The sequence below is a fragment of the Protomyctophum parallelum genome (genome assembly GCF_964188405.1).
Source record: "Protomyctophum parallelum genome assembly, chromosome: 2".
NCBI lineage: Eukaryota > Metazoa > Chordata > Actinopteri > Myctophiformes > Myctophidae > Protomyctophum > Protomyctophum parallelum.
Window position 1 is genome coordinate 33,166,121 of NC_139699.1, and position 18,469 is coordinate 33,184,589.

Genomic DNA, 18,469 nt, shown 5'->3' on the forward strand with positions numbered 1-18,469 from the left:
CTCTTAGTGCAAGAATGCACGTCTGTGTAGCGCACCGACTCTTGAGTGGGGTCCACTTTGGCCCAAAATGAAAGGAGTGGAATGAAATGTGTGTGGGATAGTCTACCTCAGTGTTGTCAACATGCTTTCTGAGTCTGAGCAGTGGAACCCAACACAATTTAATTCCATAAAACTACAACAAGTACTGGCTTACAGTTAGACAGTGTTTACATTTTTCAGTTTTAAAAGAAAAAAGAAAGCATCCAAATACAATAACTGTTTTTAGAGATGTCTCGTTAGTTTCAACAAAAATGTCCTATGTCAACAGAGGATACCTACAAAGTGCATGGAGGTGCATTTCAGCCAGCGACTCATCTTGGGTGAATGAAGCTGGTCCTTGCACAGCGTTACTGCAAAGCCTGCCAGGGCTCCGGTTCTCAAAAAACTAAAGTTTATAAAGAAAAAACAACCCCAAAAAGGGTGTATATAAATATGTGTGTACAAAAGGAGCCACACAATTCACTCAGCCAGTGAGTGCAAAAACAACTGCCAGGAAGGGAGGACAAACTGGTGACAGTTTAGACTGCAGTGGGGGTCCTCTGCTGGAAGAGCTCAACCCGGGTCAATTCCTCACAGGAGGACAAGAGGTTGATTTGCCAAGGATTTTCTGTGCATTCCCCAGTTGCTCGCGGGCTCTGCCTGTGAGTTCATTACCGCACAGCGGTGTGGTCTTTCAGTTAACCAGAGGGGAAGGAGGTCTTTAGAGGAGGTGGAGAAGCAGTATAGGACCAGCCCTGCCAGCCCCGGGTCCAGCCCTGGACGGCGACTGCAGCTCCTCCTCTGGAGGAAGAAAACAATCAGCTCAGCCTGGCTCTCCTCTCTGCGCTCAAGTATTCCTTCCCTGTATCCTCCCCTATTAGTCAGCCGTCTATAAGCCTGCTCACTCTTCTGCTGTGCTTTCCTCGCTGCAATGTAGTTTTGATTTGTCTTCTACCCCGCCTCCTCCTCTCGTCTTGAATCGCAGGTAAGTTATGTGTCCCTCCTCTCTCCACAAGCTGCCAGCTACGTGCTCAGCAGAGCTAAACTGAAGAGCTCCTGTCTATCAGTAGTCTTTCAGGCGTCTTTGCCCAACCAAATGGCAAGGTCAGTCAAGCTCTCTGGGGTAAATATGTGAGCTCTCCCCGGTTTAAAATATCCCCCCCTCCCCGGTAAACATCAGCGGTGCAGACAGCCCTGCAGACTGGTTACCTCTTTATTTTTTGACCCTCCAACCTTTCTCCAGTGTCTGATAGGAAGACAGGGGCTAAGAATACATTCTGTGCATGCCTTAACCATGAGTAATTGCGTTGGTGTCTATCACCACCGCAAGCACGAAACAAGGCCTGCCAAAAGACCTCGCTTACGCTCGGCACCCCCACAACACACTACGGCGCGTTCGCCTCCATCTGAAAATATTAACGTCGGTGGGGGGGGGGGGATTATGGTTTGCACATTTGAAGTGGTCCTGGCACTGACCCCTGCTGGATGCTGCCGGGCCAGAGGCTGCCGTTAACCCGTCCGTCTAAACTGGGTGGTGTGGCAGCAGAGCTCCCTGATCCCAGCCGCACGGTAGCAGGATTAGGTGTCAGCCTTTTACAATCAGCTGTCTGAGACGTCAGCCCCCCATACATACACCCCCCGCAATTTATACTTTTCCGTACGATTGCATCGCTCGCCAAAAATAACACGATTCGCCGTTACGCTCTCACCTACGTAATAAACGTAGCAAAAGCCTCATTCTATTTCCAGCGGAAAGACATCACCACACGTCACTTTTTTATTAGGTTATAATATCACAGGATAAGCGACCGAGAGGCCGAGAGTTGGAGGGAAAGGAGGAGGTGTAAGGTGGACACGTTTAATTTACACACCCTGCGTCAGCTCCTTGTGGTGCTCGGATTACTGTCCGCTGCCAGGCTGGCGTTAACAGAGCAGTGGTGATATTCACAAACATGCAAAAAGGCCTCATCCACATGACATGTCATATGAAGAACTGGGTGTCACATTACTAAAACTGCTCACCCTTGCATGGAGACAAAGGCACCAAAATGGGACCTGGCCACAGGACAGGGCGCGCACATTTACGTGACTGTACCGTGATCAGTCACGTAAATATCCCATACGGGCGTGTTTGTTTGGATTCATTCGGCTCATGCACCAGTTTAGAATTGGACTTGCATGGGAGTCTTGCCAAAAAGTAAGTAACTAAGTATTTTCTAGTAGTAGTGTCCACCATATCCAGTCGGAACAAAGTTGCTCACTTTGAAAGTGTTTTAAATATTTCATTTTCAAATAACTGAATTGCAACATTTTGAAATGGTCACCAACACATGGTGACAAATTACAACATGCTACACAATTCTACAATTAATTTTAAGAAAATGAGAACAGAATTCTGCCTCACATGTTTTAGAAACCATAGAAGTCCATTCTGAGCACAGCTGAACAAAAGTCCAAGGCTTAAGTTCCAAGGCTTCTAAGTCCTTGTTTTTACATGGCTCATCAGCTTGATGTTTTTGATCAGCCAACATCAAGCTACATGGCTCATCAAATCATCATTATATAGGCTACTGCATCTAAATGAGTCATTTAAATTAGAGACCGACTGCTATTATCATCATGTAACTGGCAATCACTTTCTACAGACTAGCTACTTGTGACGCATCTCAGCCTGTCTAGCCAGGCGAATGGTTCTCTAATGTCACCAACAGGACACGGCAGCTTGCCATCCGAGAGCAGGAGATAGGAGGCAATAACATAAAGATGTTCGCTGAATGTGAAATGATGAAACCACATCTACAGTATTTGGTTTGCTGATCTGGCCAATAAGATGACAGTGATCGTATAGCTGACATCTGTAAAGTCACTTGGATGATGTCATGAGACCTTGGCCGTTGCTATTTTTATGTTAATATAACTACTTAAAAAGCACAGACATGTCTACGTGCTTATATTAAATAAAATATAAAGTCGGCAAGAGAATAAAAATACATGACTTCTAAAGTGCAGTGCAAAAATAAAACATTAAGAGAGAATCAAACAATATCATTTAAAACGTTTAAGTATGTTTCAGTGATTAAAATCACACATGTGTGAAGTGAGTGGACTGTATGTGTGGGTGTCCCAGGAACGCGCCCAGAGGGCCAGCCCGGTTCCGGCGAGTCGCCAAGCGTCCAAAACAGTTGAGAAATGACAGTTACCCTGTGGGGGTCCCCACAACTTCCAGACCCCCAGGAATGCGCCCAGGGGGGCAGCCCGGTTCCCAGGGAAGCCCTCCCGCATCCGAAATGGCCGAGAAGTGCAGCTTTCCGTGCTCGGACACGTACGTACACATAGACGTACGCATACGGACACACATAGCTGTGTAATGGAGTGGAGGCACCGCTCAACAAGAAGACACTTGATTTAGCAAGCCTGAGCTCCCTAGGTAGGTCATTCCAGAGACAAGGAGCCCTAACAACAAAGGCACGGTCAGCCTTTGTCTTCAGCCTTGACACATGAACAACCAGCTGGTTCATGGTCGACTCCAGGACCTCAGTGTTTGCTCAGACTTGTAAGGCGTGTCTGTGGTTAGATAGTTGGAACTCTAAAGGACAGACCCTGATGAAATATGAATAGTAATGTTGTCTCAAGACAAACCTTGACAAAAGGGGGTTTCATGTGTGTGTGTGTGTGATTAAGTGCGTATATGTGTGAGTGCGTGTGATATGAGAGCACCTTGTGTTACAGCATGTACTAATTCTGCAAGAGGTGAGGCTGCTCCCAGGTGAACCCTGGAGTGGTTCATTTAAGAACACAATGGGTTCAAAAGCAACCACAACAGAAATAAATCACACCCGTGTGACTGTGAACAGAGTGGTGCAACTCCGTGTGGGGGTCCCCGGAACTTCCAGACCCACAGGAACGCACCCAGGGTGGCGGCCCGGTTCCGGTGAGCCGCACCGCTCCGAAACGGGGTCCCTCTGCACTGTACTTTACTGTCACTGTACTGTCTGTCACACCCGAAATCATCATATATACAGTTAATATGTGTGTGTGTGTGTGTGTGTGTGTGTGTGTGTGTGTGTGTGTGTGTGTGTGTGTGTGTGTGTGTGTGTGTGTGTGTGTGTGTGTGTGTGTGTGTGTGCGCGTGTGTGTGTTAGGCTGCGCAACAGTGACACTTGGTGGTGAAAACCAACCAAAAGCTATTTTCGTGCTCGGACAGACCCAGGGACACACATAGCTCCGCAATGGAGTGGTTGCACCACTTAAAAACAGACCAAAACAACAACAGACAGAAAATGGAAGTACCGGTAACTGATTTCTGATGAATTATCCTTATACTACCAAAGAAATTATATAACCTCCATGAGTGACTGTCAATGTTGACATGGACTACCAAAGAAATTATAATATAGACTTAAGAGTCTTATTTTGTAGCCTCTATAATTTATTTGGGTGCCCATTGACAGCCATGCACTTATGAAGGACATTAGTGACTGTAAATATGCAAATGTTGACTTTAAATGTTGACATGGACTACATATTTATATAATGCAATGTTTTTTCACTCCTGCATATGGAAATCAAAATGTTCATAAATGTTTGTCATGTTTTATTCTAAAATAATATTTTGTAAACAGCCCACATAATACATAAATAAAAAACATTTCACCAATTGAGGTCTTTTACTCTTTGACTGGAAACAGACCTGTAAGTAATTCTAGCCTATGAAAAGGCCCAAGCAGTGATGGCGATGCCAAAGAATATTTGTAATCACAGACTTATCTGCAAAGGCTCTGGAGTGATGCCAATAGTGCCACATGTCTGTCTGAATGATTTATCGGAGCAATCCCATCAGAAAACAGTAAAACACCAACGACCACCATTATGGTATGAGCTGAAATAGCAGCAACAGAGCCATGGAGAGTTATAGACTCTGCCTAGTAACAGTAACAGTTTATCTTCTGGGCCATTAAGTAAAAACAATTGAACTCCAAGCAAGCAGGGGGGGGGGTATCCTGTCAATGATTGTCCAGCAAAAGAACATTTCATTTTGGCCACATTGACGAAAGAGCTCAAACTCCCTTAGGTCAGTGGTATCAAAAAGTATATATTATATAAAAAGTATTCCATAAATGACATTAGAGGGAGTAGAAGAGGAACCCTCAAGAAGAAATGTAAAGCAAGAACTGGAGATGTGAGAACGTAGGTCGATGTGAGGGCAAGTCTACCGAGTTAGCAGTAATCTCTGACAGGAGCACAAAGTGTCTGTTGCTATGGGACAGACGGACTGGACTGATGCTTTCATTGGCAGTACCGCCAGTACCCCTCCCTCCCCTTAGTTTTAGAGCATGCCTAGTTGATGGTTTAGGCCAAGTGTTCAGGGCAAGGAGGAGACGTGCTGGTGTTGGTATGCAGTGCAGACTAGACAGTAGAGTCTACTGTGTGGTCTATTGAGTAGACCACACATGGGCAACATACGGCCCAAGGGCCTGTGGACCATCTCAGTCCTGCATGGCTGCGACATCTTCAAAAAGTTAAACAAAACGACCAGCCAAATAAATAAAATAAATCCAATTGATAAAAGGCAGCATATATGTTCCAATCTATGGTAATTGAATGTCAACACTTTGAGTAGATAAATAAAAACTTCAATCAATCCACAAACAAAAAATACAACAGCTGTTAAAAAGTAATCATTTTGTAACAAAACAATATTGTTGTGCTAGCAGATTCATCATCAGCACTTTGGGTTTCAAGTTTCAATTCAATTGTCTAATATCCCTTTGCTCACTTTATTTCAGATAGTATGGCTCTCTGGGAAACAATCACTGCTGCCCACCCCTAGCAGAAACTAGCAGACGCCTCATATCTCCATATTTGACATCATGAATTTTCGTAAATGTATGCCCTACTAATCTACTTCTTACAAGAGTATAGTGTCACACAAAAATAGTGAAAATTGCAGATCTACAAGCCCACACAACAATTTAAATCTTCTTAAAATAATAAGAAGGGAACTGTTTTGGACATTCAAGGTTTACAGCCAACAGCAATGATGTCTGGATGGCTGCTACACTACAGGAAGGAACATTCCCAAACAATCCCCCTCAGATGTGCAGCCATGCCCCCTGGTGGAGAGAGACTGAAAAGTACCAAGCCATCCAACCTAGTTGTATCCTGGGAGATGGGGTCAAAGCAGGAAGAATGGGTCTCTACACAGTAACATTCCGAAGATAGGGCTGGGTAATATACTATACAGTCAAATATTATATTCATATATTGATATAACATTCCGAAGATAGGGCTGGGTAATATACTATACAGTAAAAAAAAAAAATCATACATTGATAAGAGACTAAGTCCAAGTGTTTTCCTGTTTGTAAAGGTTACAGTAATGTGAACTTTATAAACTTAACCAACTGCTCCAACTATTATGACCCGCTTAGTTATTATATAATTACTACTGATGAATATTTACCAAAAATGTCATTGTGTATACATTTTGTTTAAGTACCAGTAGTCATCCCCACAATATTGTCACAATATCAATAGAGGTATTGGGTTATAGATAGTGATATGTAATGTTGTCCTTAATCTCCTTATGGCTCTGCCCTGCTGTAAGGGTTTGCAATAACAGACCGATGGAAAATCTATGGGGAAAATGCAAGTCACACTGGGGTGACTCAAATGTATGCGTCTAGTCAAATACCCCAACAGATGTCTGATTATCATTGATCTGATTTTTGATACATGAGAAGAGTCTGGGCTCAGCCTTTGGAGTAGAGTCTTACCAATGAGGCCAGTGAAGACAAATGGACATCGGGTTGGTCCCTGATGGTCACTCCCAAGATATCCTCACTCTTGGAGCCTAAAGATCCGAAATGGAGACTTGTCTAGCCAGCTGCTGACTGAGCCCCACTCTTTTAGGTGACCTATGACCCAGAGGGCAAAACTTTTCCTTGCTATTTCCTTCTACTTCCGACAGTCACCATTAGGGCAGGGGATCAGCTTTCTAAATTGGCCCCATGCAGCTGACCTTTGGCCCTTCCAAGTTCCAACCACCCTATGGCAAATAAGTGGCATTATTGAGTGGCATTTTCTAGTCTTTTCTGGTGGAGGGTGCTTTCCTAAAACAAGACAAGTGAGTCCCATCTCTGGTGATTCATGTGGCCAATCTGTGTATATATGTGTGTGTGTGTGTGTGTGTGTGTGTGTGTGTGTGTGTGTGTGTGTGTGTGTGTGTGTGTGTGTGTATTAGGGCTGTCCCCGACTAAGGATTTGTATAGTCGACTGATAGATGAATAAATTAGCCGTTAGTCGACTAATAGCCCCAAAAGAATTCTATATAAAAATACAATATTTACAAAAATATACAAAAATATTGTATTATTCCACTAGGTCTGTGGGGGACATAAACACATTTGAACATTCTGACTGTTCAAATCTTTCTTTTTAACAACTGAGAGGCTTGTCATTAGCCAGATTGAGCACAGCAGGTGAGATTGAGATTCTGGAGTCTATCAGGCCAGCACACTGTGCGATTCAAGTCACAGGCAGTGGCACATTGCCACACAGGCAGACACACTCCAGATGCACATTGGAGATTTGAACAGTCAGAATGTTCAAATGTGTTTATGTCCCCCACAGACCTAGTGGAATAATACAATATTTTTGTATATTTTTGTAAATATTGTATTATTTTTTTTTAGTCGACTATGAGGTGGTCAGTCGACTGAGACCCGTTCCGATCGATTAGTCGACTATTCGACTAATCGAGGTCAGCCCTAGTGTGTATACGATCCGCAAACGTAATACCTACAGCAAATTTGGGCAAGGCCATCCATTATAAAATTACACATTTAAAAAAAAGTATAAAACGTATGTGAAAACATACTGGCAGCATGCATACAAAGTTTGGCACTAATCAGTCCAGAGCTTTGCGAGATTACCCACCGACAGACTGACATACAGTACACACTGACAGAACCTATTATACACACAGACCCTAGACGGCTAGACTCTCGCATGGCATAAAAATGTCTCGAAAGGGGATAAGATGGATAAGAGAGAAACTATTGTTAAATGCAATGTTTGTACAATGACAATCTGTCTTATATAGCCAGTGTAGGGACAGTGTAGAGTAGTAAACGATAAGGTTCAGTTATGTTGGCCACACAACCACTTTTCCGAACACAAATATGAAGAGGATTATGGTACATGCAGTCACATTTAGATCAAATTAAAAACTAAGAAAATGTCACTGTACCCAGAAATCTGTATGAGTGAGCAATCATTCCTTTTAATCCAGCACTCCCTAAAACAGACTTGCATCCAGGTCAAAGACTGCAGTGCCCACTGCCCAGACAGAGAAAAAAACAATTATTGAGCTAAAGGTTCTGGGATATTTGTGAAGGCATAGTGATGACCTAAATCCACTCTCTGACCCATTAATGAGGTTAGACAAATACCCTTCGCCCGCAATGACAGCAGCCTCACTCACACATTTTAATAGCTTTGATTGAAATAACACCGTTCCTTGACTGGAGTATTAAAAACAAGCCAAGGTTATTGACTTTGGCTGTAGATGGCCACCGGTATGACTGGTATTATTTCAGCTGGCTGATAATAAAGTGATAGAGGGTCATAGAAACGAGGGCAGAGAGAGAGAGAACAGTGGCCCCCCACAGGCTGTTTTCCAACCAGCCAGTGGGGGGCCTGAGAAAGTCACCATGCAGGAAAGCTAAAGTAACATCTAGATACCGCCTTTCTAAATATATGGATTTAAAATGCTAATATTTGGGGGTTTCATTTCATTCCATTGACTCATGAAAATATACCAACAGTATGTGGTTGGTATGTATACCAACATAGTTGTGTCCCATATCAGTTAGAAAAGAGAAAACCTATAAGAAAAAGACCAGGCAGACATTTGGAGATTCAGTGCCTCTGCTTGATCCTTATGACAACCCTATGTTACCTACCTTTGAGGGCAAGAGTGCACAAACAGCATTAAGAAGCTTAAACAGATGACACAGACTGATATTTAAATCCCAAACCACATAATGAAGTTATTATAGAAAACAAAGTAACGCCCAGGCCTCCCATTTTCCATGCCCATATTTAGTGAAACAAGAAACTGTCAGGGCATGCTGGCACTTGGACACTAAATGCAGGGGATGATGCATGTTTTGGCCAATGTCAGCAAAGTCATCATGTAAAAACACATACTGCAAAAGGGCAAGGAATGTGAGCAGAGGTGTGGCTTGAGACAATTTAAAACCTGTGTACTTACTGTCCACTCCACACTACCTTTGATGTAAAATATGATGATTTATGATTATGAACCGAAGCCTAGGTTTTCTTAACGGTGCGATATCTCAGTCAATGATTACACCAAGGTTATGCAATAGCCATTAGCTACATTGTAATCTATGAGAAACATCCAGTGGCGATAAGACATTCATATATGTAGCTACAGTAGATATATTATAAACCTAGATATGTACAGTATATCTAGGTTTTGTCAGACAGTGTACCATAATAATTCCCTGCACAGTCAACATGCACACGTATAGGCTATACGCTCGCGCGTGGTCAATAGATTAAATGAAATAAACGGTATACCATTTTCTTTTTCTTTCAAACATTCCGTCACGGCATACTACGTATATAGCGTATAAACTAAGGTAGAACACACTATTCTCACAATTAGACTGCACTTGTTAAATTTACATTTACAATTTGTAATTGCAAAAGATTGCTGCACAGGTTCGTGTATGTTTTTATTTGGATTATATCCCCATAGGGGATCTTAGATGGACTAATATAAGAACTGCGTTTGAAAATGAAACAAATCATCATATCCTCATACGGATATGAAGAATCAACTGACTGTGAGAAAACGCTAATGTTATACTGCTGCCGAAGTCGTCACATTTTCGCAGACTATCAAAAATGACTGACTGACTGTAAACAATGAGACACCTCCCAGACAATATTGCAGACACGTTTTTTTTGTTTTTGGACCACAATTATTATATGAGACGATTTTAAGATAACCTCATGTTATTCTCCATAGAGAAAGAATTCTGCAAACCCCTTGGAACCAGGGGATGAGCGAGTGACGTCAGGACTACGGCGCTCAATGTGACATTATGCAATGCTGTACCCACTCCAACTATTATACTTTCCCCATTTTCTTAAACTGTTTTTACCAGACGCGTGCACTGGCCAGTGGCCATATATGGAGCGTGTCTTGAGTGTACAGGGTTTGATGAGGTCAGAATATACAGCTATATACTGTATATGGAGATGATGGAGATCTAAGGGTGGCAGCGGTGGCAGTGAATGTACAGGGTTTGATGAGGGCACAGGTAGGGCCGGGCCTTAATTTTCAGGCCTGTTGAGAACTCTAGTTTTCGCCAGCTGCCAGGCGCGGCTGCACAAATAACTTTGGGGCAGGCCCGTCTAGAGTTTAAATGGACAGGTATCAGTCAAAAGGGAGACATCAAAGAGGAAGGATGGATGCGGAAGGATCAACATATGGAATGTCACAACAGGTACTGACATATATGATCCATACTAATATTGATGACATCAGGGATCTCCATATATGGGCTTAATTGCGACAGCAAGTCGCATTTACTATGATATGATCCCTGATTTACTATCATCCCTGATGATGTCATAGTGATGTCACGGGACTTGGGAACAATATATGACGTGACAAATTGAGTGAAAAATGTTAGTTTGACATGACGTGACAAAAACGCAAGGTTTCATAGTTAACTGCGACCTTCGGTCGCAATTAGTTTTTGATACTTTAGCAATGTAAATGTATGTTTTCTCATGCCAATAAAGCTCCTTTGAATTTAATTTAAATAAATAAGCTACTTCAGTAATATCATGGAAGCCAACAGATTCCAGGAATCGACGCTACAACATTCCAATGAAGCCAGATTAAATACAAGTAGTAACTTGTCCTCTGAACTAGACAAACTAAACACTCTGGACTAAGGCAGCACAATATACGTTGGTCCTATCAGCCTGCAGTTTACATGGAAAATGTAAGATGCTTTCTTAGCTTACATTTACACCTGTATGAGCCAAAAGCATCCATGAGTTGTTGCAAATGGTACAGTTTAATGTTTCTTTCACAAATTTCACAAGCTTAATGAAAGCTCGGTCAATAAATGACTCCACGACACGTCTCTCTATTTTTCTCCTCCCATCAGAGGGCAACATGAACATATAGCACTCTCCCATCAAATGATGCCGTTAAAACGGATTAAACACTATAAAAAGGTCATTCAGACACCCCCACTCATTCCGTTATGGCGATATCGCGATAACGACAGAATTGTTGCATTCCTACAAATAATCACCACATACCAATCCCTCCCTGCTAGTCTTCCATAGAGCTCTCACAGGCTCACATCTCTGCATGGGAGGATGACCTGCTGTATCGCTGCCCAGCATGGGGCCCTGATGGCCACCTCATTGTTGTGTTCTGGTCGTGAACGGCTGAACAGTGTTCATTTTTTCAGCAGATTGTGGTTTAGTCTAGTCTTTTTTAAATAACACACCATATCTTAAGTCCTATTTAGTCTTCAGAAATGGTCTTAGTCATAATGCAATGTTAATTTTGCCAGAAAAGATTTATAGTCTGGTTGAATAACACACCATTTAGTCGTAGTCCAAATTATTAGTCTTCTGAAATTGTTTAGTCTTAGACTAAATATGAAAAACCTTAGTCTTGTAGTCTGAGTCGAAGTTAACACTGCAGCTGAACGCATACGCGGAATTAGTAGAACTTTTTCTGACTACAGACACATGGAATTAGTAGACTGATGCCGAAAATTGTTTTTTTTTTGGTATCCCCTTTCCCCTGCTCTTCTGTTTTCTTTTTCCCCATCTCTTTTCCTATCTCCCACTCCGCTCTCTTCCCCGACAACCCTGCTATTCCAATCCGTCACTCACCCCCCCCCCCCCCCCCCCCCACCCACCACACACACACACAGTGACGCAATGACACTCGTATAGTGTAATGTGGGATGGTGAAAGCGGCCACTATGTGTATACATACACTACATGCATGTCCGAGATAATTTTGTGCCGTTGGATTTATTATCAAATTTAACCAGTATGTATTTTGAATGAGGAACCCATCTCCAAATGAAATTCTGAAATAAATAAATAAAAACTGGCGAACCAATGCTAAGGGATGATAACATGCTGTCCAATGGAGCCAGACTTTAATCCTAAAAACACAGTCCGTCACGCTAGCGCCAGCTACCACTGCCAGCACTGCCTCTGGGCTAAAACAAACCTCTATGTCATAGTTGATACAAGTAATGCTGCTATAGTAGAAATGCATTTAGGCACATCTAGAAGTACACGAAGAGGCAGACATGAGGGGGAAAAGAGGAAATGACTCGTATCTGATAATCTCAAACATTCTGCTGTTCAATGCTACAGTGTTTATTTCTATGTTGTGTTGATTTCTATGTACCGTTCTGTTTGTATCCATTTCTATGTACTGTATTTGTTGCTCCGTTTCTCATTTTATTGATGCTTTATTTTTTAATGTGATGTTCTTGTTTTATTCAATTGTTGTATTGTACAGCACCTGGCTTGTAACACATGTTTTGAAAGGTGCTTTATAAATACCTTACCTTGCTTACAAAAGTACTTAAAGTACCATATACACACTTAGATAAACTGCCTGGATCCTTTAAATAAGACATACAGAGGGACACACATAGCTGCGTATAGTGGCTATCACCACTCAAAAGTTAGACAAAAGTTTAACAAAAGTTAAACAGGACTTTGCCGTTTTGTCTACAGAGACAGACCGTTGCCGTGTAAAGGTGGCCTCTATAGAGTGTGCCCCCCCCCTTTCAGAACGACGAGGGCACCGGAGGAGAATTTCCCATTCATTTTTCCATAGACATTTCAGAAAGTATTTATTTAAAGACCTTTAAGCCTCGGACAAAGCCAACTCGACTCCTGACAAATCATGGCATAAACACATTTTTGGGACCAAACAAATAATTAGAAAGAAGAAAAAAAGTGTACACAGGGTGATACCACAGTTGTTGTTAGCCTGTGTCATAATTAGCGTATAAACTTCTGAAATTTAAATGAAATTTCATCTAGTCAGACATTCCACTCATAAGATATAGTAAAGCACGACAGGTCACAGTGACCTTGAGCTTCTTTTTAACCAAATCTCATCGATTCGTGCAAGATTAAGAAATTCTTGAGATATCGCACTCATCAGAATGGAATGGATGTCTGTACATTACAACTCGAAATAAGGAATCTAATCAGATATCATGTCTTCATGTGTTAAATTACCTTGTCAGATAGTTCAAAAATAAATAAATCACCAAAAGCTGACCTTTCAGTCTCCAACTCTCCAAAATCTCACTCCAAACTAAATAGAAAACTTGGCAGCCCTGTAATAGGCCCATCTATGCAAGGCCCAGAATCTTTTTACGGCAAACTCGTGGTATTAATTACAGATCTGTGAAAATGTCATTAAACAATCATTCCATTCTTTACCTCTCGTGGAACATGACCATGTGCTGTAACATTTACAAATAAGATAGCATAAAATGGCTAGGGACATCATGAGGCTTTCTATCTCACTCTCCATAACCCCATCCCCCAAAAGTATTGTGAAATCAGTTTTCATCTGTTGGCAGCTGAAATAAATTAACTGTGCCTTTACACAACTTGTAGTGTACTCTTTAATTGCCAACAGCAAAACATTTTGGGGTATTTGAACAATAGTTTCAGCTGTGCCTGCTTACTTTGTTGAAATCTTCATAATAACATTCCCTGAAATCACCAGTTTATACTGAAGCCAAAGCCTTGTTTCTTTGCTCAGGAACATTCAACTCCCATTAAGCATCTGAGAGACATTAATTTACAATCAATGAGGGAAGTTTTGCCAGTCCATTAAAAGGGATATTTCACTGCTGGAAGAAACTGCAGTTACTCAATGTTAATAGTATAGTAGATAACAGTAGCACAATTTGAAATTTGCACCCTATGGCCAGAAAAATTATGAAGTCTGTGTGTTTGTTTGACTAGGGTTTGACTGCATTGCATCCGACATTGACCATAATGCTTTGGTGCACTCTGCACAGCCCCTCCTTGTGGAGATGGGGAGGCTGCGTGACACATTTTGGTCATGAACATGGCGCCATGACAAAACTATCAAAACAAAAACCCCACATACCTCACACATAAAAACCCCAGGAAAGTGTTTCTTGTGTCCCAATTCCTAAACATCATTAAAATAAGATCTGGTTTCAAAAGGGATGAAGTGGTCCTTTAAGGAGTCAGAACAGGTGGGATGTTGCCAATGGGACAGAGACAATTCTTCAGTTACCTTAATACAGTATAGTTCTGTTGTCATTGCATGTGGTTGTAGGGAGTAGGAGTAGGGCTTTCTCCTGAGTGGTCACAGGGGCAGAGAGCCAGGGGCACGGTGGCTTCTGATGAATAGAAACAAGAGTGCTTCGTCTTGCCTCAAGGGTAAAGCCCTTCTGTGTGAAATGAAGCACACGGTATACTGCACACTCGTGACTATTAATTTAAACACTGCACATAGCATAGAAATAAATGTATGCAATACTTGGTGCAGCCATCAGTACACTGCATGGCACAGTCCTACAGTAAGTACAGTTTGATGTTGATGCTTTGATTTCCCCCATGATTTCTTTGTGGTTTTAAAAAGCTTTCTCCTTCCTTGTACCCTATTTTGTATTTTATCTCTCATATAAGTGGAAACAGAGTTATATGCAGGCCTGTTATTACTCCCCTTTCAGACTGTAACAGAATGCCCTTACAGGTGCCGTTAGTCCTCATCCTCAATTTATATAATATCCATAGACGGTCAATTTGGCCTTTTTCGTTACATACCTGTGCAAAGGTGTAAAATAACACTACTTCAAGAGGTGTGATCAGAAATGAATAAAAGCCAGAAAGAGGACACACAAGCAAACTGTTAATATCATGGCTCTGAAAGAGTAAAGGCAGCTCTGATGTCACTACAAGCAACGTACGTCCGCTATGTCGGCACCTCAACAAACAAGGCATCCCATAGAATGAAACGCTTGTAGAACTAATTAATGTTAAACCTTTTTTTAAGTGTCATGATCGGCTGTCTTCTACTTACAAAACGGTCTGGGTTGGGTCTGCTCTGTAGAGCAGATCTACAAGCTAACAACCCATGCAATGCATGGCTCCATATATTTGGAGCACAAAGTCTGGTACTTTCTGTAGAGACTAAAGTTTACAACTTGACCGTCACCTAACCTGGGAGGGGTTTATTACTTGTCCATGTTCATTTACCAGCGCCTGCATTCTTCTCTTTATAAAATAATAACAGGCTAGAGAGTATACACTTAGTACATTTAATAGCTTTATTCGTATAGTTGAATGAACTATGTTGATTGTATGTTTCTTAAGACGGCAGTAAGCGGTCATTCTCAGAAGTTTACGGAATGCATTGGAGTCTATAGGCTTTACAGTGACAAACGAGTTACATGAACCACGTGACTGACCAGTCCGTTTTCTGCCCCCTCAATGTCATAACTCTGTCTTACTCCATGGCTCTGTGGTAGGTTAGAGACTCCGCCTCCCCCAACCCCCGGGGTGCGCAACAAGCTACATCTCCAGGTGCTCCTTTGAGAATCAGCCCCAAAGAGTTATGTGTGTTTATAGATAACAGAGTAGACATGAACAAGACTCTTTGGGGATAGTATACTAAATATTAGGCTGGTTTCAAAACTTGGCCATAACATACCGGCGCCTGGAGGAAGACATTCGATAGGGAACAGCGTGGGTGTCTGAGGGTAGGGAGGTGCCAACATCACAATGTGTGAAACAATATCCTCTAATGGGATTGCTGTTACATAAACAACTAATTGGGCCATACAACACAGAGTACCTCATTCCTGGATGAACTCCGTAGAAGGTTTGTGCCAGTGGAGCACATAGGGGCAGGGGGACTGTATGGGACGATGTGGCATGTCACCACTACACTGCCCCGTCACAGAAGCTCATCCATGGATTGTGTCACTTTTCCTCTTACTTTATGATTCCTCAACCGTATAGATAGAGGAACTATCTTTCTCATGGGAGGTGCCGGTGGACAGTTTATGACCTCAATGATCACAATCAGATGTTGTTCCTGGATGCTTACTGACTCGGGAATGTATCCATCATGAAAAGATATTTCCCTGATGCATTACAAGAGAGAACAATAACTGTTACATGTATGAGACCATGATGTACTCAAATGTAGGAGATACAGTAGCAGCATGTAGCATAATTACAAATTGCAGCCAAAACAAATTCTAAATAAATTAAACTCAATTTCCTGCAACAATTCTATAGGATTTGTCCTGTGCATTAAATGAAGAGGTGCCATTCTATTAGTTGGTTTTAAGAAATAAACATTTTTAATTAGAGACATTAATGAACTGTTGTAACAAGCTGCTTGCTGCTATAGTGAGCTGTGTTAGGACTGAGGACTCTGGAGTATATTATACTATACACAAACATGCTTGTACACCAGTTGGCTAAATTGTATTTACACTGTAACGTATAAAATTGCTAAACATGACAGTCAATTATTCATTATATTTAATTTATTTGCCCTGAGCAAGTTCTGTGTACAAAGCCTAAAAGGCAAACATAAATGTAATTATCATTATTAATCATTTGTATGATGATTAATCTTCCAAGTACAATTTCATGATTGTGACAGCCCTAAATTCTATGTGTGTATCAATGTGATTAAGTCACTATACCGTTTTTTTGTAGTTATTGTAGATAATTGTGAATTGTGAAGTCAAGCCAGCTTTCACACCTACATACAGTGGGCTGTATTTTGCGTGTCTTAAGTACCAGGTCTTATTCCCTAACTTGAGTAAACTAAAGACCTGGAGGCGTGATCAATGCCATTTGGCTATTCTGAGTGGCCAAAGAGCATTGACCACGCCTCCAGGTCTTTAGTTTACTCAAGTTAGGGAATAAGACCTGGTACTTAAGACACGCAAAATACAGCCCAGTATGTCAGCAATTTAGATCGGTCACCAATATCGATGTATTGATTTATTGCCCAGCCCTTCCCCAAGCTAGACTCGGTCCCAGGATGGTATAAGTCCATGATACAGATCATAATCCCCTCTGCTACAGATGCTGTGGAATGTCAGAGTGCTTCCGTTATCTTACAAAAACAAATCTGACACATTCAAATGCTAATTCTGACTACTGTTTGAGTGTGTTGCTCTGCTAATGCTATGGAAAGCCAAATAGGGGTGACATATATTTTACATCACGGTTACACTTGACTTGGTTTAACACTCTCTAACTTAAATGAACACTTAAAAGGTTTTTACTGTGTACTCAGAGGTTTGTGAAGTGCCCTTAAAAAATAAATGTATGTGTATACAGTCAGAAAAGTTATCAAATTGAAATGCACTCGTGCAGAAGGAATTATGTTTTGTTTTTGAGGAGGACAGAACATATTAACAAGGTTATGGTATGGCCCTACCATATCAAACGTTTAACCACTTGTATTATTTGTACCCCAGTATTTATTTGTATTCTGAGGAAAACCGTTGCAGAAAATAGCAGATCTACAAGCTCACTACTTGAATGTAGAAAAAAACAGAAAGGACACTAGTATAGAGGCCTGAGGGATACCGGTCAACCAACTTAGGGGTTTAAGTGGTTAAAATATGGTATTGCAGTAAAGGCCTACAGAGAGCAGAAACAAAGACTCAGGACCAGCCTTCATCCTTTGTTCACATCGGATGAGAAATTACCCCTAGAGTCTAGACTCAACCACAGACCAGCTGATAGTCACCATTTCCTTGTGAGCTCACATGAGAAAGCCCATTTCAGTCAGTGAATGAAAACAAAAAACTAAACAAAAACCTAAATCTCAAACAGAGATGGACAAAGTATAGATTCTTCTGGTCAATTATTCCTGTACAAGTTAAAGTTTTACATGAGTTGACTGCTTTTAAAATAAATAATACATATTGAGAAGTACAGTTTATTTTTAATATCAACGTATTGTTTTAATTTGACAGTGCATTTACAGAGCCTTCTAACTCTCTGAAATGAATACAGTGACTTGCTTTTATATTACAATTGCTATACAGAGTTACATTTGTTTCTCAAATGGTACAATGCAAAGAAATTAACAAGCATATATATTGTATTACCAGTAAGACGCCTGAGGGCGAGAAGCGACCTTGCCCTTGAGGTCGCGTGCACGCATCCACCTCGTTGACGGCAGACTGCTGGGCGAGCACTGGCGCTTTGGCATGGGGGGTCAGATCAACATGGAATGAATTCTGTACTTCCCATATGTTTGATGAGGTCAGATCAACATTTGGAATGTCAGAACAGACCAGCTCCATACAGTATATGGAAA

At 41.5% G+C, this 18,469-nt stretch overlaps 1 protein-coding gene across 2 annotated transcripts in view; it reads right to left on the minus strand.

Annotated features, from left to right (window-relative positions):
• Positions 1–18,469, minus strand: part of uacab (uveal autoantigen with coiled-coil domains and ankyrin repeats b) — a 48,774-nt gene that overhangs the window by 22,002 nt on the left and 8,303 nt on the right. The window contains exon 1 of one of the 2 annotated variants that reach the window (XM_083759908.1): positions 319–1,075. The exons of the other annotated variant lie outside the window; for it this stretch is intronic. Coding sequence (XP_083616034.1) covers positions 319–354 — 36 coding nt within the window. The 5' untranslated portion in view covers positions 355–1,075. Of the gene's footprint in view, positions 1–318; positions 1,076–18,469 lie in introns of those variants that run through there. 2 annotated transcript variants of the gene reach the window in all.